This window comes from Cnephaeus nilssonii, assembly GCF_951640355.1.
Source record: "Cnephaeus nilssonii genome assembly, chromosome: 3".
NCBI lineage: Eukaryota > Metazoa > Chordata > Mammalia > Chiroptera > Vespertilionidae > Cnephaeus > Cnephaeus nilssonii.
Window position 1 is genome coordinate 38,168,642 of NC_137074.1, and position 25,069 is coordinate 38,193,710.

The following is a 25,069-nucleotide window of genomic DNA, read 5'->3' on the forward strand; positions in this document are numbered from 1 at the left end:
CTTCGACTGGCTAAAACGACAGGGCCACGACAGGATGCCCCAGAGCCCAGTTATGATTGGCTGGAGGATCGCCGGGCCTCTCCTGATTGGCTGAAAAGAGCAGACAGCAAGTGTGACTGCGCACCGGGTGTGTGGACGCCGCTTTGTTGCCCGAGGGGGGTGGCGGTGGAAGTTAAGGGGGTCAGAGGCCAGCGCTTCTCAGGACCCGCGATCGCCGTCGCTGCAATCACGTCGCCCGGTAGCCTTCCGCGTCGGAATCGCACCGACAGCAGCCATGAGCGGCGGCGTGTACGGGGGAGGTGAGTGAGCGCGGCCGGACCTGTGCGCGCCGTTTCAGTGCGTGGGGTTTGTAACCGCCGCCCCCAGCCCGCCCGCCCGTCCCTCCCCGGCGGTCCCTTCCGGCCTCCGGGTCTCGGGACTCCCGCCCCCGCCCCATCCCCGCCTCGCGTTCTGCGGGCCCCCGGCGCCCGCCCGGCTTGCGGAGCGCCTCGAGCTCGCCGAGTCTCCGCCCCCTGCGGCCCCTTCCAGCCCGGGTCCCCGGAGGAGCGGGTTGGGGGGCCGCGCGTTGGCCTTGGCGGCGGGAGGGAGGCTCCATCCAGGGGTGGCCGAGCCCCCCCCCCCCGGCGGGGGTGACCGGCGGGTCCCAGGGTCGCGTCTCTCCGGTGCCTCCGTAACTCGGCTGTGTCGCGGGTGCGCGCGAGTTTCAACTTGGGAGTTCCCGCAGTTTGCGAGCGTGGACGGAGGTTCCCGCGACGCCGGGGAGACGGCGCGGCGAGCGCGGGAGGTGGAGCTGATGGGCGGAGAGGCGGCCACGCGGGACCGGCCTCCTGTCCGCGCTCGGCGCTCGGCGCTCGCCCACACACCTGCCGGGGTGCTGACGGTGGACCCGCCAAGTTGTAACTTCAGGCTGCTTTCCCGGGGAAGACTGTGGTGCAGCGGCAGCAAGATCACCGGGGAGTTTCGGGGACCTGGGTGGTAACGCCAGCCTCCCCGTTCCTGCAGTGCTTTGGCTTTGAGCAGGGGACTTGACTTTTCCCAGCTCGAGGCTCCTCGCCTACGAGGGTTCAGAGCCACATGTTCTCAGTAGTATGCGCATTATTTAGAGGGAATGTCAATTGTAGCTTCAGGCTCAAGAGAAACTCCTCCTCCCTTGACCTGCCCAGAAGAGCTTGAATTAGGGCCCCTGCCCATCATAGGAGATTATCGGCGATAGTCTCTTTCTGGCCCACCTGCATGGCACAGCAGGCTTTTATTTACCAGACATCTGCTCGTTCTGTCATCCTGCAATGACCCTTTGAAGCCCCCCAAGTCTTCTTGCCTCATTCCTGGCTCAGAAGGACTTACTTACCCGATACCCCTTTCTGTCTCTGAACCCCTTGTGCAGGGGGAGGAGAGAGGGGGTGTCTCAGACTCTCAGGTCTATGGGGTTCCTATACATATGTATGAATTAAATTTGGTCATTTTCTCCTGCTAATCCGTGTCATGTCTATTTGATTGTTAGACCAGCCATCTTTATGGTCGGGGGAAAGTTTGTTCTTCCCCACGCTGGCCAATGGGGTGCTTGCAAAGATTGAATGAGATAATGCTACACTGGCATCTAAAGTGTGGTGCGTGCATCAACAGTTCAACATCACCTGCAGGCTTTTTCTAATGCAGACTCTCACGCCCCAGAGTGAATCTCCCGAACCAGAGCCTCCATTTTTGCAGGCTATCTGGAAGAAGCACAAGTGTGTATGACTATTGAGTTTCTGTTTGACGAGTTGGAGAACAAGGAGACAGAAGCAACGTGTTGCTGTTGCTATTGTGTCTAGTAAGGATGCTGTTTCTGGAGAGGATGGCATTTTATTGGTAGGGGATAAAAATAAAGTTTTCCAAGTTCTTAGTTTTTCGAGAGTAGCTTGAGTCTCTCTTGAGGTGATATGCTGATCCTCGCTGCCTTGTTCCCTATTTATGTTCTTGGTTTTGATTTCTCTAAATGTGAGCATCCATAGTTTCCCATTTTCCTTTGGAGGAAGCCAGGTGGATCTTCATGACTTACCTCTTTCCCGTCTGAAGATGCAACCCTGACAGAAAAAACTGGAGCTGTGTGCCTTTGCCTCCTGGAGGCTGTTGACTATTTTGATCTTTAGGTTCATTGACCCAAGGACCTAGAGGCTGTGCAATGAGTATTTCCTTAACAGGAATAATTTAATATGGGTAAGGTAGAAATGGATACTAATAATGCCAGCAGCTATCATTTATTGAGTGTATACTGTATACCAAAAGCTGTTCCAGAGGTTTTTCACATGTTGCATTCAATATGTTCATCAACTAAGTTATTCCACAACTATAGGAGGTGGTACTACTATCCCCATTGTAGTGAAGAAGAAAATGAGGCATAAAAAAGATTAAGTAACCAGCCCAAAGTTAATTAACTTCCTCATAAATGGGGACTAAGACTCTCTGGGATGAAGAAAAGGCATTTCCGTAAATAATTTTTCAAGTATATAACCACAGCATATTCATGTTACAAGTATTCAGAATAAACATCTTGTTTCTTATTTGCTGGGTAAATAGGTCTTAAAGCCTATTTCGCTTAAAAAATATTTAAAATTCACAAAAGATATGTGCATGATTTTCTGTTTGAGTTACTGTATGGCCAGTATCCTATATAATAAAAGGGTAATATGCAAATTGACCCTAATGGCAGAACAACCACTTAAAGTCACTATGAGGCACACTGACCACCTCTTGGTCCCTTTCCCTTGCCAGCAGGCTCCCATTGCCCAATGGTGAACGGGAACCGGGGGTGGGGGGCGGGGGAGGCAGGCGGCACCAGGCTAAGGCCCCCAACCTGCCGGTCGCCCCACACACAGAGGGCGATGCACAGCCGGGGGCAGGGCTGGCGAGCAGGTGGGAATGGCTGACCTCTCAGTCCCTCCTGGCTGGCAGGCTCCGATCACCCACTAGTGAATGGGGAACTGGGGGTGGGTGGCAGCGGGGGGTGGGGCCGGCTACGGGCAGCCTGGGAAGATGGCCCTGATCACAGGCCAGGCCTAGGGACCGTACCTGCGCACGAATTTCATGCGCTGGGCCTCTAGTTTACACATAGTGGTCACATTTTCTAAAAGGTTTACTGTGAAAAGCAACTAAACTTCTCACCTAAATTTTGTGTAATTAACAGTAGACTGTATTTTTTTAAAAATCGATTTTTAAAGAGACAGGAAGGGAGAGAGAGAAACATTGATGTGAGAGCGAAACTGATCAACTGCCTCCAGCACACCCCCTATCAGAAATCTAGCATGCAACCCAGGCATGTGCCCTGACTGGTCCTGGCAAACCTTTCTGTGCAGGAGAAGATGCCCAACCAACTGACTCACACCAGCCATGGCTAGAATGTATTGTTAACTTGTGTGCTTATTAAAAAGATCTTTGTAGTTAAAAATTTTTAGTTTACAGGTGTCTCATTCCAATAATAATGTCTGACCAGATTGGACGCTGATCTTTAGCTTTAGGAATAATGCATAATTCATCCAGATTTCTGTACCTTGTAACTGGTTTCTGATACTACTCATTGCTCTTGTGATCATCTTTAATGGTTCTCCTCTACTTCAAACTCCTTTGCAAGATAAAAATGTCCATACAAAATAATGAGCCAATCTCCCCACCTCCTCCCAAAGTCACTAGCATTCAGTGTCCTATTGGAATGTTTTAAGGCCAGGTTAGAACACTGCCACTAGTGCTTTGTGCTTTCTAAGAAAGAAATCACATCTTTTTAAAACTTGGAAGCCATTTACTCTGGGGAAAATATCAAAATCCTCAAAAAGTCAAAACAGTAGCATTTTTAGTAGTAAAGGGATCAAACCCTTGACGGTTTTTATCCATTAGAATGCCTCCTTAGTTTTTAACTGCAGACTTCTGAGGTTTTGATTTTAAGCCTTCTATCTCCCCTTGCCATTCTCCTATTTCGGATTCCTTGGTGCTTGGTTTTTAACAAAACAAGGTACAAAAAATAGACATTTCATCGGGCAGGCATGGTTCAGTGGTTGAGCATTGACCTATGAACCGGAGGTCATGGTTCCATTCCCAGTTAGGGCATGTGCCCTAGTTGCATGCTCGATCCCCAGTAGGGGGCATGCAGGAGGCAGTCGATCATTGATTCTCATTATTGATGTTTCTATCTCTCTCCCTCTCCCTTCCTCTCTCTGAAAGCAATAAAAACATTTTTAAAAGAATGTTTTTTTACCTGACATTCTGCTTAATCAGTATTAAAGTTTACTAATTTATGCTCATTAGTAAACTTTAATTACTATTTGTCTTTGAATTTACATGCTGTGGTGAAAGCAAATGCATTGTTCTGCTTTCAGACAAAATTATTTGGACCAGAATAATTTATAGAGAAGGGTTAATTACTTTGTGGACATGTACCAATTACAGAAACGTCCTTTTAAATTAAAAATAAAAATAAATGTCCCTGATTGGTTGGAGTGTTGTCCCATACACCAAAAGGTAGCAGGTTCCTTTCCCAGTCAGGGTACACGCCCAGGCTTCCGGTTCACTCCTCTATCAGGGCATGTGTGGGAGACAGCTGATTGATGTTTCTCTCTCTCTCTCTCTCTCTCTCTCTCTCTCTCTCTCTCTCTCTTTCTCTCTCCCCCGCCCCACCCCTCTCTTCCCCTCTCTCCCCCTCTCTTCCTCTCCCTCCACCCTCTCTTGTTTCCCTCCCCTCCCACTTCCTCTCTCTAAAAAATAGAATCAGAAAATAAAAATCAGTGGATCTTCATTTTATTTAAATAAAAATGAGATCATTATTCTGTAAAGGTACCGTCTTTCAACTGTGAATATTTGTAGTGTAATAATTGATTTTTTTCTTTATTCTAAGTTTCATTATTAAATTTTTAAAAATACTTTAAACATAATAAAATATATATATAAAAGTTTGTATGTGATATTTCTATACTACTTAGTTTAAATAGGTGTAATATACTGTATATTTGCCTCAGATATTTTAAGAAATAAAATGTTAACTGATATAGAGTTCCTCTCTCTTCTTCTTTAGAGGTAAACACTGAACTGAAGTTGGTATGTATCATTCTCAGACCCAATGCATATTTTTATACTTTTAGTAAGTATGTATGTATTCATAATGAATTAAGTACTATCATGTTTGTGTAGATACACACACACACACACACACACACACATTGTAGTAATTAACTTTTAAACTGATACTTTTGGGTTTATTCATGTTGATACATTGTAGATCTAGTTTACTCCTTTAACTGTGTATTTCTCTATATGGATAAACTGTAGTTTGTTTGTTTCCCTTCTGAGAGAGCATTAGATAATTTCTACCTTTTCCCATGACAAACAGTGTGACAATAATAATTATCATAGCAGCTACCATTTACAGTGTTTGTTATGCGCCAGATACTGTTAGAAGTGCTTACATACATTAAAGCATTTAACACATTTAATCATTTTAGCATCCTATGAGATAGGAGACTGAAGAAGAGATGTTAATAAATCACCCAAGGGTTGGCTTTAGCTCAGCGGTTCCTTCGACATCTCTAAATCACCCAAGATCACATAGCTAGTGAACATTCTCATAGGTATCTTTTTATATATATTTGTGAAAGAGTTTCTCTAGGGAAAGTATGTGTATTTTCTGTGTATGCACATTTTCAACTTTACTAGATGATGAGTAATTGCCCATAGTGGTTATGCTAATTTACAGCTTTTACTAGCAGATGTATAAAAGCTCCTTTTCCCCTGCATCTTTGACAACACTTGATCATATAAGACTTAACAATTTTTGCCAATTTCTTGGGAGTTAATAGTATTTCTTTATTATTTTTAATAATTGAAAAAATCCTTCTTTGAAAAATCAGTGCCTGGAAAATCCAAGTGTTCTGTTTTAGCAGGTGTGCTGTTTGGGCTGAAGTAATTTTAAAGTATAATTAGAGGCTTTTCTATGAATTTGAATGTGAAAAAATTTACTAACTTTCTCATTCAGCAAGAAACTTGATGTCCTAAAACTTTGAAATGTGCAAACTTTGATGATACCTTCATTTTAATGGTTTTCCTTGACCTATACCTTAAACTCTTATTCTTCAGGGAACCTACTTGGGATTTTGCTACATTTCTTTGCTAATTGTATGGAATATTTCCCTTAAAATATGAAACATGGTACCTAACTATTCTGGATATCTTCTCTTTACCCCTTAAGATTCATCTCCAACACATTTTCACCCTCTCTGTGCCTTTGAAGACTGAGCCATGCAGGCTACATCTGTGGGCTCCCTTGACATCTAGTTTGAGCAATGGTAGAGTAACCATACTTCCTGTTTTGTGCCTCTTGTCCTGGTACAATTATTAATAGGGACCCTTTTCACATTCAGAAGTAACCCAGTTTATATGAGAAATTATAGAGCACCTTAGCCCATGGGGAGGGGAACTAGAGAGGTTGGTATGTTTATTAGCCTGGCTCCTTCCCCAAGGGGTCAGCGAAGGCTGACTCCATCCCTCAACTCAAGGTCACAGCTCCTTGGAACACAACTCTCTGGGCTCTGGAATAAGTTTCTTCTCCAGTTCTTCAATTCTAAGGGTGGCAACATATCTCTGCTATTACAAGTTGTAGGGTATAGTACTGTCTTTTTTGTTTTTTGTTTTAATATGAGTATATTTTTGTAAATAGTCTCTTTAATAAGTATACTCTTCTCAAATAACCCAATTTTAGTGTAGCATCTCTTTCCTGATTCAAACTCTATTGATATACCATGTGTGACATTATAATTTAATTAAATGAATCTTTAGTTTAAGATGTATTTATTTGTTACAGATTTTTTTATTGATTTCAGAGAGGAAGCGGGGAGAGATAGAGGGGGGGGGGGGAGAGAAACATCAATGATGAGAGAGAATCATTGATTGGCTGCCTCCTGCACGTCCCCTACTGGGGATTGCAACCTGGGTATGTGCCCTGACTGGGAATCGAACCATGACCTCCTGGTTCATAGGTTGATGCTCCATCACTGAGCCACACCAGCTGGGCAAGGTGTATTTAAAATAAATCTAGGTTCAAGATAGCATGAATGTAATGCCTGTTTTAATTTTTATAGAACTTTTCACAAACATTCTCATTTTAAGCAAATATGCTTAATTTTCATATGATGCTTGTAAGTTTTTAATGTTAATTATCTTCTTATCTTTCAGATGAAGTTGGAGCCCTTGTTTTTGACATTGGATCCTATACTGTGAGAGCTGGTTATGCTGGTGAGGACTGTCCCAAGGTAAGATGTTCGAGTTAATTGGATATGTAAGGACCATTCATGTAGAATTAAATTCATGCAGAAATTCTGATTCACATATGATAAAATACATTAGTTGGGGGAGGGGAGAATGATTCCTTGATAAAAGCAGATAAAACTAATATATCATATTTTGGACTCTTACAGGTGGATTTTCCCACAGCTATTGGCATGGTGGTAGAAAGAGATGATGGAAGCACATTGATGGAAATAGATGGTGATAAAGGCAAACAAGGCGGTCCCACCTATTACATAGATACTAATGCCCTGCGTGTTCCCAGAGAGAATATGGAGGCCATTTCTCCACTGAAAAATGGGATGGGTATGATGTTGGTTTTTTTTTTCCTATGTAATTGATTATAAAGTAGACTGTACTGGGTGCATTTTAGATGTAAACCAACAGCTTTTAAGTTGAAAATCAACAATTTTTCTGTTTTTTATTTATTTTTTATTATACAACCTGATGTTCCAGGCACTGAGAATACAAAGATGCATAAAACACGTCCCTTTTCCTGAAGAAACTCATAGATAGGGAGGATAGATGTATATATACAAATGTGTAGATAAATGCTATAATATAGTTATGTCTGATAGTCTGTGGGATTAGAGAGGAATGGCATTTAACTCTGTCATTAGGGATCCGTGATAGTTTTCACAATGGAGGTAACTTTTGTACTGAATATTGATCAATGACAAAGAATTAGCCTGACTGACAAGAATAGGTAAAGCAGAGCAACCAGCATGTGTGAAGAGATGGAGTTGTGGAAGAAACTTACATGTTTATAAATGTCATCAATTATGTATGGCTGTAGCATTGGCTACCTTATAGCCAGTTGCAGGGAAGGTAGGCAAAGCAATCATAAAAGGGCTTGTAAACTGTGCCAGGGGTATATTAAGGTGGCAGTAAAGGTAATCCCAAAGGATTTTAAACAGAGATGTGAAATGTTCATATTTGCCAGCTGGAATTGTTACTCTGACAGCAGTAGATAGATTGGAGGGAGAGATACTAGAAACAAGAGAGTCAGTTAAGTGACTGGGAGTCAGATGGAGAAATGAGGACTTAAATTATAACACTGATGGTGCATCCCGAGTTGGCTTTCAGGGATATCCAGGAGACAAATGGTACTTAAGTGATGGGAGGGGTAAAAAGAAGAGTTAAGAAAGTCTTTTAGATTTTTGATTGGGGTGACCAAATTGAGGGTACCATGCACTGAGGTAGGAATAGAAGGCAAAAAATTAAGTTTTATGGTTTTAAAAAGCAAGTATAGCCCTAGCTGGTTTGGCTCAGTGGATAGTGTCAGCCTTCGGACTGAAGGGTCCTGGGTTCGATTCCAGTCAAGGGCACATGCCAGGGTTGCGGTCTCGATCCCCAGAAGGGGGCATGCAGGAGGCGGCCGATAGATGATTCTCTCTCATCACTGATGTTTCCATCTCTCTTTCCCTCTCCCTCTCTGAAATCAATAAAAATATATTTTAAAAAATAATAATAAAATTAAATTAAAAAGCAAGTGTATTACTAATACCCAAGATCACTCTGAAATTCAGTTATTCCCTAGGAGGACTGATAGGACTCAGCATATAGTTGTACTCATGGCTAAGATTATTACACTAAAATGATACAAACAAAATCAGCAAAGGGAAAAGGGGGTGTGAAGTCCAGAGAAAACCAGTACAAACTTCCAAGAGCCTTCTCACAATACAGTTATACAAGAGGATGTGCTTAATTCCCCCAGCATCAAGATGTAACAACTAGGAGAGCTCACTAGAGATTTGGTACCCAGGGTTCTTATTCGGGGCTGGTCATGTCGATACCCAGTGCCTAGCAAGTACCAAGATCCCAGACTCCCAGGAGGAAAGAAGGTGTTCCTCATTCTTTGCACGAACAGTTTAGGCACAGTGAGCTATGTTTTCATTTAGGCTGTGTTTTATGTCACTGTAGGGAACTGTTTTGTTTACCAGTCAAGTTCCCAAATCTAGCCAGGGTTCAACCTTGCAGCCAGGCCTTTCTCAGGCCTGCTGTGTTAACTTTTCTGCATAGCAAGGAAATGAATGTGTTACTGAGTCAAAGTGTTAGAACATAGGTGCTGATGTTTTAAGCAGGTGAGAAAGATTTTAAGACATGGAGCTGTATTATACTACCCAGAAAGAATTAGAAGTGTAAGTTAAGTGTTGAAGATGTGGTTCCTTGTGAAAACTTGTTCTGTAATTAACTGATAGAGGCGGCCAGGAAGGTGAATGTGAAGGAACATGTAGGGATGTAGGAGAAAATTCAGGAGAAGGATAAGATAAGGAAAAACAATGTCAAAAAAGACGCTGTGTATATCTCCAACAGAGCAATGTTTTGAAGGTATTTTTATATTCTAGTTGAAGACTGGGATAGCTTCCAAGCTATTTTGGATCATACCTACAAAATGCATGTCAAATCAGAACCCAGCCTGCATCCTGTCCTCATGTCAGAAGCTCCGGTAAGAAGAGCAATTTCTTTTCTAATTTTTTCTCATTTTCCAGCCCCCATTCATTTGAAAAATGTTTCCTTTTATTTTTTACAGAGACATAGGAATTCATATATTCTTGTTTGAAAATTAGGGAAAGGGGTATTAATTTTTAAATGATATTGTAAGTTTAACATATTCAATAAATAAAATATTCAAAGAATAATACCAAAACACCCTAATGCAGTGGTCAGCAAACTGCGGCTCGTGAGCCACATGCGGCTCTTTGGCCCCTTGAGTGTGGCTCTTCCACAAAATACCACATGCGGGCGCACACGTACAGTGCGATCGAAACTTCGTGGCCCATGCGCAGAAGTCGGTTTTCGGCTCTCAAAAGAAATTTCAATCATTGTACAGTTGATATTTGGCTCTGTTGACTAATGAGTTTGCCGACCACTGCCCTAATGGGTTTTGGTGGTTATTTTATCTATTTTTTTCTAGGGATGTATTTAATATTAGAATCCTTAGGCTGCTTCCCATTTTGGTTTCTGAATTGTCTCTTGTGTCACAAGTGTAGTGTATATCTGCTTTCTTTATTAATTTAAAAAATATTTAGAAATTATTTTAGAGTATTAAGTATTTTATTTTTTTAAATATATTTTTGTTTATTTCAGAGAGGAAGAGGGAGATAGAAACATCAATGATGAGAGAATCATTCATCAGTTGCCTCCTGCACACCCCCTACTGGGGATCGAGCCCACAACCCGCTCATGTGTCCTGACTGGGAATCGAACTATGACACTCTGGTTCATAGGTCGATGTTCAACCACTGAGCCAGCCACACCAGCCAGACCATATCTGCTTTTATACTCAGGTCTCCAGGAGAGATGTCAAATGTTGAACAAGGGCTGCAAATTGCTAGACTGAAGTCTCTTGTGAAACGCATAAATTATCAATTTTCTGTTACTGTTTCTAACCTCTAGAGTCTTTTAAGAGTAGTAGTTGTAGCCGGGCCAGTGTGGCTCAGGGGTTGAGCGTGGACTTATGAACCAGGAGGTCACTGTTCTCTCTCTCTTCCTCTCTGAAATCAATAAAATTATATTTAAAAAAAAGAGTAGCAACTCTTAAGTATGAGAATTTGGTGGTTTAAAATTTATACTTATGATTCTGATTCATATATTTACTCTTAAATTTAATAATACTTTAATTCCTTTGAAAACGTGGTCATTTCTAGAACTTACTGCAGCAGATAATTTTACCTCTTACTAAATAATAATCAAATTTTTACTTATATTTAGTTATTAAAACTATTTGCCAATAGAATTGAACTAAATATTACAGAATTGTTATTATGAAGATTATTTGTCATGGTATTTTATTGTATTGTACATTTTTGTTAATATAGTGCTGTAATGCATCTTGAGATAAATCAACATTTTAGTTTTTAAACAAGAAGTGACTTGCATTTCTTTTTCCCTCTTCTCCAGTGGAACACTAGAGCCAAGAGAGAGAAACTGACAGAGTTGATGTTTGAGCACTACAACATCCCAGCATTCTTCCTTTGCAAAACTGCAGTTTTGACAGCGTATCCTTGAAAGAGTAATGCTTAGCTTTTCTCTTAAGGTAAAAATGCGGTGCTCCTTAAGCACAGACATGAGCCAGTTCTCGCTTGTTCAAAACTGAACACTTTGGGGTGTATTCTCTCTTGCCTTTTTTAAAAAGAACTTTATTGATTTTAGAGAGAGGGAGAGAGAGAGAGAGAAATCGAAGTGAGAGAGAAACGCTGATCAGTTGCCCCAACCGGGGATCGAGCCCACAACCCAGGTATGTGCCATGACCTGGAATCACAATCTTTCAGTGCATAGGACAATACTCCGCTCAACTGAGCCACATCAGCCAGAGCTAGTTCAGTTTAAAATACCAACAATAAACATATTAATGTTAACATTTTTATGAAAACGGTAGTTATATTTTGTAAAACAAATAATAAGAAAAGTAGCATTCTTTTATCTGACTTGATAGATGAGTTCTCATATCTTCCAGCCACACTGTCTGTGTTCTTGACACCTTAAGCTAGTAAGGAAGACTTAGTTTTATGCTCTCCAACTCGCATACTTTGGAGAATGCATTTAGTAAAAAGGTGCCAAAACGTCAATTGAGTACCAGTAATAGCAAAGATAAATCACCTTCTTTCTGACCATTTAATGCAGCGGTCGTCAACCGGCGGTCCGAGAGGTCCGAAAGGTTGGCAACCGCTGATTTAATGTTCTCAGACTTCTTCCCTCTGACCATCTCTACCCATTTCTTGTTCCTTCTTTTGTTTGCTTGCTTTGTGTTTTTGCCCTTAGTCCTTCATCTCTCTTGGCATGCTCCTTCTGGCTTAACCTACCCATTTTCTTGACTTCAGGTACCTGTTATTCCAGGCTCAGCTGCCAACTAGAATATTTTCTGTAAGCACTTTAAACTTACGTCCAGCACTGACTTTATCTTCTCTCCCCTCAAATTTATTCCTTCTCCTTCTGTGTATCCTACTCCCAGTTGCCCACACCAGAAATCTTTCTCTTTAATTCTTCAATTGTATCAGTTATCAAGACCTATGTATCCCTGCCCCCCCCCCCCCCCCCACTCCCCCACCATCTCTCAATCCATTTATTTCTCTCTATCCACTAGCCTTGCATTAGGTGCAAGCTCTTTCCAGGATTACTGCCACCCTTCCTCTTATCTTGGCCACTCTTCACACTGCAGCTCTTATCATCTTTGTTAATTGCAAACCTCCTTAGCTAGAATCATCTTTCACATTCTTCATTCTTCTACTAGGCTATATTGAACTACTTGCATTTCCCTGACCTCACCTGCTCTCTTGCCTCCTGGCCTTCTTTGTGTTCCTGCTCTTCCCCATGTCCGCCTCCTCAGCTTACACTTAGATTTCACAAAAGTTGGTTAGGTGGTCTCTAATACCCCACAGGGCATCCTGAGCTATTCTTTTTTACAGCTTTCTTTACTGATCTCTACTTCACTAAGCAGGGTATTCTTTAGGGCAAAGGTAGATGGTTCACCTTTGTGAATCTTCTGTGCTTAAGGAATGCCAGCCTTTATTGAACATCAGACTCATCACTAGGCATATAATAGATGCTCAGCAAATATTTGAATGGCTCTGTTCCCAAACAGTGGTTTAAGATGTTTCGGGCACAGCTGTGGAAAATGGGATATGCCTGTATTCAATGGCTGTTGCTGGAAACTGCCACTCAGTTGCCACACTGCAGAAATACCTCTTTAATCCTTTGTGACAGTGGTTTTAGTTCCTAGCTCAAAGTTCACAGCCTCCCACTGTTCTTAACAAGTTTCTGTGGATTTTGTGAAATAAATGCTTCCCAGTTTGTTATAAGTCATTTGATGTATCTCCAGGGACTTTGTGTGTTGATTTTGACCAACTTAACAGATGTCTCTTTCCAGGAGAAAGGTTTCCCCAGGCTCCTCACACCACCACTCTGGAAGTCCATCCTGCCTGTTGTCATTTCTCTTTAAATCACAGTCATGATTTGATATCAATTTTAACCCCTAGATTTACTTTAACACATTTTAAGCCATAATGCCTCTGTTTACAAAGACCTTAATAAAACCTTTCCTTCATAATAAACTTTTATTTTTAGGAGCCTTGATCCTTACTTTCCCTTAATGCTTTAAACTAGATTTGCTAATGGGCGTTCGACTGGGCTCATTTTGGACAGTGGAGCCACTCACACCACCGCAATTCCAGTGCACGATGGCTATGTCCTTCAGCAAGGTAAATGATTTAACCCGCGTGCTCTGAGACGGTGTTAGCTGTCAGGAGGATACAGATGAGGACACTGGGCTGTCAAAGCATACCAGGTCCAAATAATATCTTTTTTAGAGATTTTTTTTAAAAATGGTTGGTATGTAATGTAGATTTAAAACTGATGCATGGCTTCATGAATGCTTTGAGGGATAGTTCTGTTATTTATACTTATAAATAATTATTCACACATAAATCCACAGAGGACATTTGTCCCAGGGAGTTTGAGCGGAAGCTCTCTTAGCCTTGTTTAATCTGTTTCATAGGCATTGTAAAATCCCCTCTCGCTGGAGACTTTATTACCATGCAATGCAGAGAGCTCTTCCAGGAAATGAATATAGAACTGATTCCTCCATATATGATTGCCTCTAAAGTAAGTGATGACTGATGAATTTTCTCTTTGGAATTTATCTCCACCTCTTCACCTCATGTTGTGGGCTCTGTTAACCTAGCACATGCTCTTGACACCCAGGAACCTGTGCGCGAGGGATCACCAGCAAACTGGAAAAGAAAAGAGAAGTTGCCGCAGGTCACAAGATCTTGGCACAATTATATGTGTAACGTAAGTAATCTTATCTTCATGAATGACTTATAGGCTGTAAGTCTTTGAATACAATATGAACACTTTTCAATCTTTACATTTTTATATGATACTCTAGAAACAGAATTAATAGCTTTTTTTGGGGTGGGGTTGTTTTTCATACTTGCCAAACAAATATGTCAACAAACTACTATGTATTCATTTGGATTACTGTGGTGAGACCTAGAAGGAACTTCGGTTTTGGGGAAAAAGCAAGCATTTTGCTATTCTGAACACTTTTTTTTTTTGGTGGTAAAATGGTTTTTGTCTATAGCAATCTCCTGGTGTAGCTCAAGTATGTTCTCTTGTCTAATATCAGTCAGCCATATAAAAAAAGTGGATTATTGCCCTAGCCCATTTGGCTCAGTGGATAAAGCGTCGGCCTGTGGGCTGAAGGGTCTCAGGTTCGATTTCAGTCAAGGGTGCGTATATTGGTTGCTGGCTCGATCCGAAGGCATCCAGTCTATGTCTCTCCCTCCCTGCCACTCTCTTAAAAAAAAGAAAATGTGGATTTTTTTATATAGCAGGGAGCCAACGAGAGATTCTCTTTACTAAAAATCCATTTCTGATCACAGCACTTACTGACAGGGGGAGAGGTTAGTAAAACAACTTCTCATAGCACAGATATACATTCAGTTCTCACAGTAAAAGGGTATTAACGTCATAATTCACTATGGCAGACTTATATCCTATCTGCCATTTTTGCACCTAAAGATAAAGGTTTTTGTAGGTGTTTAGTACAAGGAAAAATTGTGGGAATGATTAGCAATTTTGACGAGATATTAGACAATATTTATCCTTAGCAACCCAGAGGACATGTATTTCAAAATAAATTTTAAAATTGTTGTGTCCTAGCCAGTTCGGCTCAGTTGCATAGAGCGTCGGCCTGCGGACTGAAGGAGTCCCAGGTTTGATTCTGGTCAAGGGCACATGCCCATGTTGAGGGCTCAGTCCCCAGTAGGGGGCATGTAGGAGGCAGCCGATCAGTGATTCTCTCTCATCATTGATGTTTCTATCTCTCCCTCTCCCTTCCTCTCTGAAATCAATAAAAGTATATTTAAAAATAAATAAAATTGTTGTACAGTATATGCAGCATGTAAAGTTACATCAAGTACAGTGTATATGCATATATATGCAGGTAATGAAATCTTGCTTCTACTAGTAAGTCTAAGCTTTTCTTATAATAAAAACAGTGTTTTGAAACTGGTGTTTTGTGTAGGACTGTGATACAAGGGTTCCCAGTTGTTTTTCATTTCATTGTTTCATACTGTTATGATTTAAATGTTCTGCATTTTAGCTTCTAATTCAAATGCTTATAATTGGGGTTTCTTTGATGATCAAGAGTCTTTGCTGGATAGATTGATACCCTTGAAATTCTTACTCATCCAGGAACATGGCCCAATTTCCTTAAGAAAAGTATTTTATAGATAATGTTACAAAAGTATTGATTGCAAAGACAAATCTCAATAACTCTGTTTCTTAAACTTTCTTATTTTTATCCATAGTGTGTTATCCAGGATTTTCAAGCTTCAGTACTTCAAGTATCAGATTCAACTTATGATGAACAGTATGTATTCTTATTTTGTCTGCAAGATAGAATTTAATAGCTCTTTAAAACCTTCATACTAATCTTTTAAAAAACTGAGTACTTCCTAAATGAGGTAGGCAGTTGATTTGTTTAGGTAAAAAAAGAATTGTAGAATACGCTTAACTGTTGAAAGGTAAAAAGTTATGTTAAGAAATATGGAATAACATTTTTTAAAAAAAGAAAACAAAAGAAATATAGAATAACATTTTAAAAGAAAATAGATATTCTCACTCTGCTTTCATATAAGTTGATTCCTTAGTAGTTTATCATTTTTGAAGAGGATTGTTTGTTTTTGTCTTTTGTTTAATGATGTTTACTGTATTTTCAGAGTAGCTGCACAGATGCCAACTGTTCATTATGAATTCCCCAATGGCTACAACTGTGATTTTGGAGCAGAACGGTTAAAGATTCCTGAAGGATTATTTGACCCTTCTAATGTAAAGGTATGAAAGCTTATTTCATAATTAGCCTGGCTTTTTCTGTATATGTAGAGACCTTGTGTGATTAGAATACCTATATAATACTAAATGCTTTTGGATGCACTTTATTGTTTGAAGTTCTCTGTGTCTCTATTCATTTTATTTTGTTGTAGGGATTGTCAGGAAATACAATGCTGGGAGTCAGTCACGTTGTCACTACAAGTGTTGGAATGTGCGATATTGATATCAGACCAGTAAGTGCCAGTCTCCTGTTTATGGCATGGAGGTATCTCTTTGGGTACTGAAATGCCCCCAGATCATTATTTAAGTTGGCAGTTTGGGTCATTGACTTTGAAGTCCACTGTATAACGAAATATATAAAAAGATGGGAGTACTAGAAAAGGAAAAATGCAAAACTCTGGACCTGTGGTGTCCAGTATGGTATCTATTGGCCACATGGTGCAATTTAAATTAAAACAAATGTAAATTTCAAAGTCAGGTTTTCAGTTGCACAGGCCAAAGGATAAATGTAGCAAGTTAGTCACTGTATGACAGTGCAAATATACAGCATTTTCATCATCACAGAGTTCTTTTGGATAGTGCTGTTCTAGACATTTCCTAAAAGGAGACAAACCAAAATATATATTATTGGTGATTTTTCTAGTATATATAGTACAGTTTTCCTTTTATTATTCAAGAAGGTATGCGTTAAACTTTTATAAGAAGTGTAGTTAAGTGATTTCTTTCATATTTTTGTGCTTTTCCAAGTTTTAAGTACTCCATATTATAACACCAATCTGATTACCAGATTGATTATATCATATTTTAACCCTAGGTTCAATTTGTAGCCAATGCAGGGTGAGCAAAAGGAGGTTTACATTTGTTTGTAGAGAAAGACATGCAGGTTATAATTATTACCAAAACTTTATTAACTCAAAAGAATATCACTCACAACTTCAAACCTTCCTTTTCCCACCCCTGTATCCTGCCTCGATTTTCTTTGAGTTCATTTTTTTTGCTTAGAACATAGTTCTTATATCTAAGGGGGAATTTATTAGCCATGTTGTTAAAAAACACTTTTGGGTGGCCATGCAAAATGTTCTTTATTTCCACTGGTCACCTGTCAGGCATGTTGCTAACTCCAGGATGATAGGGGTGTAAGTGTGGAATTTTTCAGTGCAAACTCAAGGCCACTTTAGGGGGGAGGCAATTGACTTGAAGTACATTTACTGTAAGAGAGTGATAGCTTACTGTTTTTATTGAAACTTCTCCTTTTAACTAATGTTGATTGCAGAGGAGATTGTTGTATATTCCATTTTCTTTCAAAAGTTACATCATTTATAACTTAGAAATATTTTTTTAAATATGAGCTTATCACTGAAAAGGCAGGCTGACATTGAACTTCCTGATGCACACTGAAGGTTAGCGGTACATGTACTCCTTCTGAGTAGGAATTAATTTTTATTTGCAGACACTTCATCATGCGGATTTTGTAAAGCTCGCCATGTGGTTCTGTTGCACACCCACGCAAAAGAGAAAGATAGCAGTTTTTCAGGAATATTGAGATTATGCATTATCCACAACAATCATTAAAGAGTCACAGTGTCTAATTTAAATACCAGAACTTCTGGATGAGCATTCTAAGCTGAAGTCATTATAAAGTATACCTCTAAATATTGGCAGCTGTCAATGTATATTGACAGACTTTAATGTATATTAAAATCATCTGGAGAGTTGTAAACAACTAAAACAAACTAAAAATGCCAAGCCCTGTCCTTGTGGCTCGTCTGTTAGACTTGTCCTGATGTGCCAATGTTACAATGCCCCGTCGAGCTACTGCAAATGCCCAGTCAGTGAATGCATGAATAAGTGGAACAGCAAACCGATGTTCCTCCCTCCCTCCCTCCCTCCCTCTGTCTCTCTCACCCTCCTTCCTTCCCACCCTCCCCCCTTCTTCTCTCTCTCAAATAAATAAATAACATTAAAATAAATAAAAATCCCATCCCCAAAGATTTTTATTTAACTGCTCCGGGCACTGGTGTTTTAAAATCTGCCTAAATGAATAGAATGTGTAGCCAGTATTGAGAACCACAGGACTAAGCTACTAGGTCTGTATAGGAGTAAAACAGTTTTAAAAGAAAGGGAAATTGTAGTGGTGGACATGGATTTATTTGTAGTTGTGTTTAAAAACTGTTGGAAACCTTTGGAACTAATTTATTTTTGATTTGTATCCTAGGGTCTCTATGGAAGTGTTATAGTGGCAGGAGGAAACACGCTAATACAGAGCTTTACTGACAGATTGAATAGAGAACTCTCTCAGAAAACTCCCCCAGTAAGTTTTCTTTGTTCTTTAGTGGTATTCTCCAGTCACAGGTATCCACACTGGTGTAATTTCATAGTTAAGGTTTGTTTTGCAATACATAGATACTTTGTATATACCTGGTACAGTATTACTTCAATAAAGTTAATATTCCTTTTTAAAAAAGTGTTTGTTTGTTTTTAATGATTTTTAGAAAGAGAGGAAGGGAGAGGGATAGAGAGATAGAAACATTGATGAGAGAGAAACTCATCTGTTGGTGCCTCCTGAATCCCTTTTAACTAGGAATCAAACCTGTGACCTCTTGGTTCCTGAGCCACACCAGCCAGGCTTAATATCCCTTATTAATCAAATTTTCCTAGATGACATCTATTTGTTACTCTTGTACTATTTAAATATCGTTTTAGTCATTGATTCCATAGCTAAATACCTATAGTCTGCTGGGCACTGGAGATATAAAATATAATCCCCACCCAGCATGTGCTGAGTCTGCAAGGATAAGTAGACATGGACAAAATGACTGGAATGTGCTCAGTGGTTGAGTATGTCATGAACCAGGTGGCCTCAGTGAAGAAGCTGTTTGGATAGGAGTTAAGTAATTTACAAAAGGACATCTAGGTGGAGGGAAAACCGTGTGCACAACATGAAGGGAAGATGGTATATTCCAGTATCTCCAACTAGTTGGCTTATCATCTGTGCGGAAGTGGGGAGAGTGATATGGCTGGTTAGATGGCTGATGTATTAGATTCCTAGGGCTGCCGAAACAAAGTACTGCAAAGTGGGTGGTTTAAAACAACAACTTTTTTTTTTTTAATTTTTTAAAAATACCTTTTTATTTTATTTTAAAATCTTTATTGTTGAAAGTATTACCTAGGTCCTTCTTTCTCCCCCATTAACCTCTTCCAGCCTGCTCCCATCCTCTCCCACCTAGGCCCTCACCACCCCATTGTCTGTGTTCACAGGTTATGCACTTATGCATACAATAAAACAACAGAACTTACCTTTATCTCTTTTCACCATGTAAGGACACAGGGAGAATTCGGCAATCTATAAGCCAGGTAGAGAGTTCTCACCAGAAACAGAATCAGCGGACATACTGGTCTTGGACTTCCATCCTCCAGAAGTGTGAGACAATAAATTTTTGTTATTTAAGATAAAAAACAAATAGAAAAAATGGAAATTTATTCTCTCTCAGTACTGGAAGCAAGAAGTCTGACGTTAACATGTCAGCAGAACATGATTTCTCTGGAACCTTCAGAGGAGAATCCTTCCTGCCCTCCTCCTAGCATCTGAGGGTTTGCCAGCTTCCCGTAGCATCTCTTACCCTCAGTGTCTATCTCTATGGTCATATGGCATTCTCCCCTTGTGAGTCTGTTCTTATGAGAACACCAGTCATATTGGATTAAGGGTCCACCCTGCTTGAATATAACCTCATCTTAATTTATCTTAATCTGCAAAGATCCTGTTTCTAAATAAGATTGCATTCACAGGTACCAAGGATTAAAACTTTGATGTATCTCTTTGGGGGACAAAGTACAGTCACAGATATGTAGCACGTTGAGTTGCTTATTGTGAACTTAATGGATCGAATTTCGCAGAGGACAGAAGAGTTCCTATGTTTATTTTTAAAAGGTCACTGTGTGCATTGTGGTAACTTAAATAGATGGAAGAACCTGGTTTTGGGAGAAGGTAGTTTACATGGTAGGTACATTGATAACAGAGTAGCAGTCATAACCTTTAGATTTTAAAACTTCTATCACGTAGTTTCTTGTAGGGTATTCTAAACTAATGTTATTTTAAAACACTTCTTAGGTGTTACATAGATCCTAACAGTATTTGCATATTTGATAGTCTTGGTTTTTCATATAAAGGAATATTTTATATATTCTAAATTTTTGTAATTGTGTTATTTAAATATTGATATAGGCATCAATTGATTCTTGCCTCGTATTTACTCCATTCTTGGAAATACAGTCTGATCTGGAATATACCTAAATTATCATTGGATTTCTTAGGAAGTCCCAGAATAATGAATATAGACATGGGCTATCAAGACCAGTTAGATATTAACTACCATTATTCATTAGGAGGCAATTAAAAATTAATGAAATAACAGGGAAAAATTCCATTGTAATGGATACCAACCAATTCCTCACCTATAAAATCCTTCGTTCAACCCTCCTCTTCCCAGGACACACTCCCACCCATATGATAGTCCACTCCTGCCACACATTTATTTCACTGTGCAAAAGACACACTGTGTTCCTATCCTATCTAATAAAGAGGTAATATGCAAATTGACCATCACTCCAACACAAGATGGCCGCCCACATGTGGACACAAGATGGCCACCACAAGATGTTCTGCAGGGGAGGGCAGTTGGGGGCGACCAGGCCTGCAGGGGAGGGCAGTTGGGGGAACCAGGCCAGCAGGGGAGGGCAGTTAGGGGCGACCAGGTCGGCAGGGGAGGGCAGTTGGGGGTGACCAGGCCTGCAGGGGAGGGCAGTTAGGGGTGACCGGGCAGGTAGGGGCAATTGGGCCGGCAGGGGAGCAGTTAGGCGTCGATCAGGCTGGCAGGGGAGTGGTTAGGGGGTGATCAGGCTGGCAGGCAGAAGTGGTTAGGGACAATCAGGCATGCAGGCAGGCGAGTGGTTGGGAGCCAGCAGTCCTGGATTGTGAGAGGGATCCCAGATTGGAGAGGGTGCAGGCTGGGCTGAGGGACACCCCCCGACACCCCGTGCATGAATTTCGTGCACTGGGCCTCTAGTTTAGAATAATGAAAGTATCAACAATTTGTGAAATATCCCCAGTAGCAAATTTTTAGGTGGAGAGTAAAAATCTCTTGATTCAGGAAGTGAGAGTGATAGTGCTCAGGCAAAAAAACAACACAATGTTTATCGAAAGAGTGAGTTCAAAACAGAAACACTAATAGAAAGGAAAGCGGTATGAATAAAAAACTTACCTGAGAGCTGATGTCTGCATTTTGTTTTCTAAGTGGGACATGGTGTGGGCTGTGGAGGGGTGAAACTAAGATAGAGTTAGGAAAGCATGAACCCTAAAAGAGAAATAGAAAATTGAGGACGACTGAAGGAGCCACAGGTTGGGATAACTGGACTTGGTGTTGGAAGACATGAAGTCCTATATGAAGCATTTAGCAATGTACCTGATTTATAGTAAGCATTAAATATATGTTTGTGGTTATAAGATATAAAAAGTACAAATACCATACTCTTTGGTATGTAGTTCTCTAAGACTTATATAACTTATTTTCATATTAAATATTACACATTAAAAGCCAAAGTTAAAGTACTTTATACAATAGGTCAACCTATACCTACAAGCATAGCTTTTGCCAAAAAATCATGTATAATCTGTGTTTAAATCAGTCATTAAGTCCTCAAAGGTAAATTTCCTAATTTAAATCTGTTGCATTTAATATTTGTAAATAATATCTAATTATTTATTCTTCCCTCTCAATTTTAGAGTATGCGGTTGAAATTGATTGCAAATAATACAACAGTGGAGCGGAGGTTTAGTTCATGGATTGGTGGCTCTATTCTAGCTTCTCTGGTGAGTAAACTACGGTACTTGGAAAAATGCTTAACAATTTGTGTTGAATGATTTAACTTAAATATACCACTGAAAACATTAAATTTAATAAAAAGACTAAAAATAATTCCAGTGCACCATTTATCTTTGTATTTTATAACTATCACTAGAGGCCTGGTGCACGAAATTCGTGCCCGGGTGAGGGGGCTTGTCCCTCAGCCCAGCCTGCACCCTCTCCAATCTGGGACCCCTCGAGGGATGTCCGACTGCCCAGTTAGGCCCGATCCCACCGGATTGGGCCTAAACGGGCAATCTGACATACCTCTCACAATCCAGGACTACTGGCTCCCAACCACTCGCCTGCCTGCCTGCCTTCCTGATTGCCCCTAACCGCTTCTGCCTGCCAGCCTGATCACCCCCTAACCATTCCCCTGCCAGCTTGATTGATGCCTAACTGCTCCCCTGCCAGCCTGTTTGCCCCTAACTGCCTTCCCCTGAAGGCCTGATCACCCCTAACTGCCTTCCCCTGCAGGCCTGGTCCCCCCCAACTGCTCTCCCCTGCAGGCCTGGGTCCCTCCCAACTGCCCTTCCCTGCAGGCTTGATCGTTCCCAACTGCCTTCCCTTGCAGGCCTGGTCCCTCCCCACTACCCTCCCCTGCTGGCCTGATCGTCCACAACTGCCCTCCCTTGCAGGCCTGGTCCCTCCCAACTGCCCTCCCCTGCTGGCCATCTTGTGGTGGTCATCTTGTGTCCACTTGGGGGCAGGATCTTTGACCACATGGGGGCAGCCATCTTGTGTGTTGGGAGTGATGGTCAATCTGCATATTACTCTTTTATTAGATAGGATAGAGGCCTGGTGCATGGGTGGGGGCCGGCTGGTTTTCCCTGAAGGATGTCCCGGATCAGGGTGGGGGTTCCCTTGGGGCGTGGTGCGGCCTGGGCGAGGGGCCTGTGGTGGTTTGCAGGCTGGCCACGCCCCCTGGTGACCCAAGCAGAGGCCCTGGTATCTGGGATTTAATTATCTTCTACAATTGAAACTTTGTAGCCTGGAGCGGAGCCAAGCCTTCTGCTTGCTCCATGGCGGCAGCCATTTCTGTTGGGATTGATTTACCTTCTATAATTGAAACTTTGTAGCCTTAAGCGGAGGCCTGGGCCAGCCAGGGTGTGTGGAAAGCTTGGCTTCCTCCATTGCCGGGGGCAACCCTAGCCTCCTGCTCTTTCCAGCTCCGTGGCTGCTGCCATTTCTGTTTGGATTTATGTATCTTCTATCATTGAAACTTTGTAGCCTTGACTGGAGGCCTAAGCCGGCAAGGGCAGGCGGAAAGCTTGGCTTCCTCCATTGCCGGGGAAACCAAGCCTCCCTCCTGCTCTCTGTGGCCGTAGCCATCTTGGTTGGGTTTATTTGCATATTCGCTCCTGATTGGCTGGTGGGTGTGGCTTGTGGGTGTAGCAGAGTTATGGTTAATTTGCATATTACTCTTTTATTAGATAGGATGAGAGTAGTTTCCCCTCTCAAAATGGTAGAAATCTGTTAACGTATTCTTGCCTCTTCCAGTTGTACTCTCTTTGGCACTGGTTAGGACGTAACTGCAGCATATTTAAAATTAAATCAATCCTTCTCAGGTTCTGGTTGCTCCCTGGCCTTTTGGCAAGATAGAGGAAGTCAAGAATTGATTCTTGGGGCAAATGGTACACTCATGGTGCTGGCTTTTACATGTTGCTTAGATTGGCACCTGCCTTGTATCAGGAGAAAAAGCCCTTATACTTATTTGCACCCTAGACTGGAGAATGTTCTCTTCCCTTCAGAGCAATCAAATAAATGTCACCAAATACTTATGCTAAACATTAAGCAATTAAGAGTTTGGAGCTGTCCATGCATGTATTTCTTGTCTATGTTCTATTTCCAGTCTTTTAGGAGATCTCGGACCAAAACGAGATACCATGTCTGAATGCATTCGAATAGTCATGTAGTCCAGGTTCCTTCTTCCTTTGGTCTCTTTTCTCCTTTCACCTTCTGTGTCTTTGGTGAAGTGCTTATCGTGTGTGTGTACTTGCTAAATTTTATCCTACTTCTGGTGAGCACTTTTCTAAATGTTACCGTTAATCCTAGACCATCTCTTCAGTTCTGTACCTGGTTCAAGCCTTGCACCAGTTTCTGTTGTTGCCTTAGATTGGCACCATGTCATCAAAGCCAAACCCTCCACCTTCCTTTCACAGCCTCTTTTATCCACATGACAGTGTAACTGGTATAAGAGGGTTTAATATTCTTTCTAACCTTAAGTAGTGTTTGTGGGTGTTCTGGAGGAGGGCAGAAACAAGAGTTCTTCACAGATTAGGAGTTGTGAAAATAAATTGTTTCTTTCCATTTTACAGGGCACCTTTCAACAGATGTGGATTTCCAAACAAGAATATGAAGAAGGAGGGAAGCAGTGTGTAGAAAGGAAATGCCCTTGAAAAGTGTTCCTACACCTCCACCTTCCTGTCACCTTACGTTTCATAGCTTTAGTACACTCAGGAAAAGAATGACCATCTTTTGTAGAATGTTTATACATTTTTGCATATTTCAATTTCCACTTAAAATTTTCAAGGCTTTAACTGGCTCTCTAAACTAAAATAAGTTTGTGCTTTCCTTGGGATGCACTTATTCTTATTACAAGCATTTTATAATTTTATATAAATGTCTATTTTCTCTAAATATTTTACTTTCAGTCAAATGCTTTCCAACTCTGCTTAGGATTAATTACCAGTGGATTGATAGTATTGCTTTTTATTGATGAGTAAAACGTATTGCCTATGCTTTTTACCTTAATAAAAATTGCTAGCCATCCAGAAACATTTTTGGACTTAGGTTGTCTTGTGACTTGATACTTTAAATACTAAATGTATTTATGAGTATTTTCAGTGAAAGTACTCATTGTTTATTAACAGCAGTTAATCTACACCACCTCACATTCTATTAACAACAGTAATAAAAATGTTAGTGGAATTGCTTTTGCTATAGAAGCTAACTTTACTTTCCACTGTAAGATATAGATGATACTGAAGTCTGCTTAGATGTCATCTATATATATAAAAGGCTAAGTG

At 40.9% G+C, this 25,069-nt stretch overlaps 1 protein-coding gene across 1 annotated transcript; it reads left to right on the top strand.

Annotated features, from left to right (window-relative positions):
- Positions 1-103: 103 nt before the first annotated feature.
- ACTL6A (actin like 6A) lies at positions 104-24,982 on the top strand. The gene is made up of 14 exons (XM_079767416.1): positions 104-299; positions 7,192-7,268; positions 7,434-7,608; positions 9,651-9,751; positions 11,206-11,303; positions 13,408-13,502; positions 13,799-13,905; positions 14,005-14,094; positions 15,618-15,679; positions 16,029-16,143; positions 16,293-16,373; positions 18,356-18,451; positions 21,920-22,006; positions 24,359-24,982. The coding sequence occupies exons 1-14, from the start codon at positions 275-277 to the stop codon at positions 24,437-24,439; spliced, it is 1,290 nt and encodes a 429-aa protein (XP_079623542.1). The 5' UTR covers positions 104-274; the 3' UTR covers positions 24,440-24,982.
- Positions 24,983-25,069: the final 87 nt, after the last annotated feature.

Bases quoted from the DNA above. Each gene is read 5' to 3' on its own strand.
- ACTL6A (XM_079767416.1), top strand. From the start codon at position 275: ATGAGCGGCGGCGTGTACGGGGGAG. The intron at 300-7,191 runs GTGAGTGAGCGC...CTTATCTTTCAG, and splicing joins CGGCGGCGTGTACGGGGGAG to ATGAAGTTGGAGCCCTTGTT. The intron at 16,374-18,355 runs GTAAGTGCCAGT...TTTGTATCCTAG, and splicing joins GCGATATTGATATCAGACCA to GGTCTCTATGGAAGTGTTAT.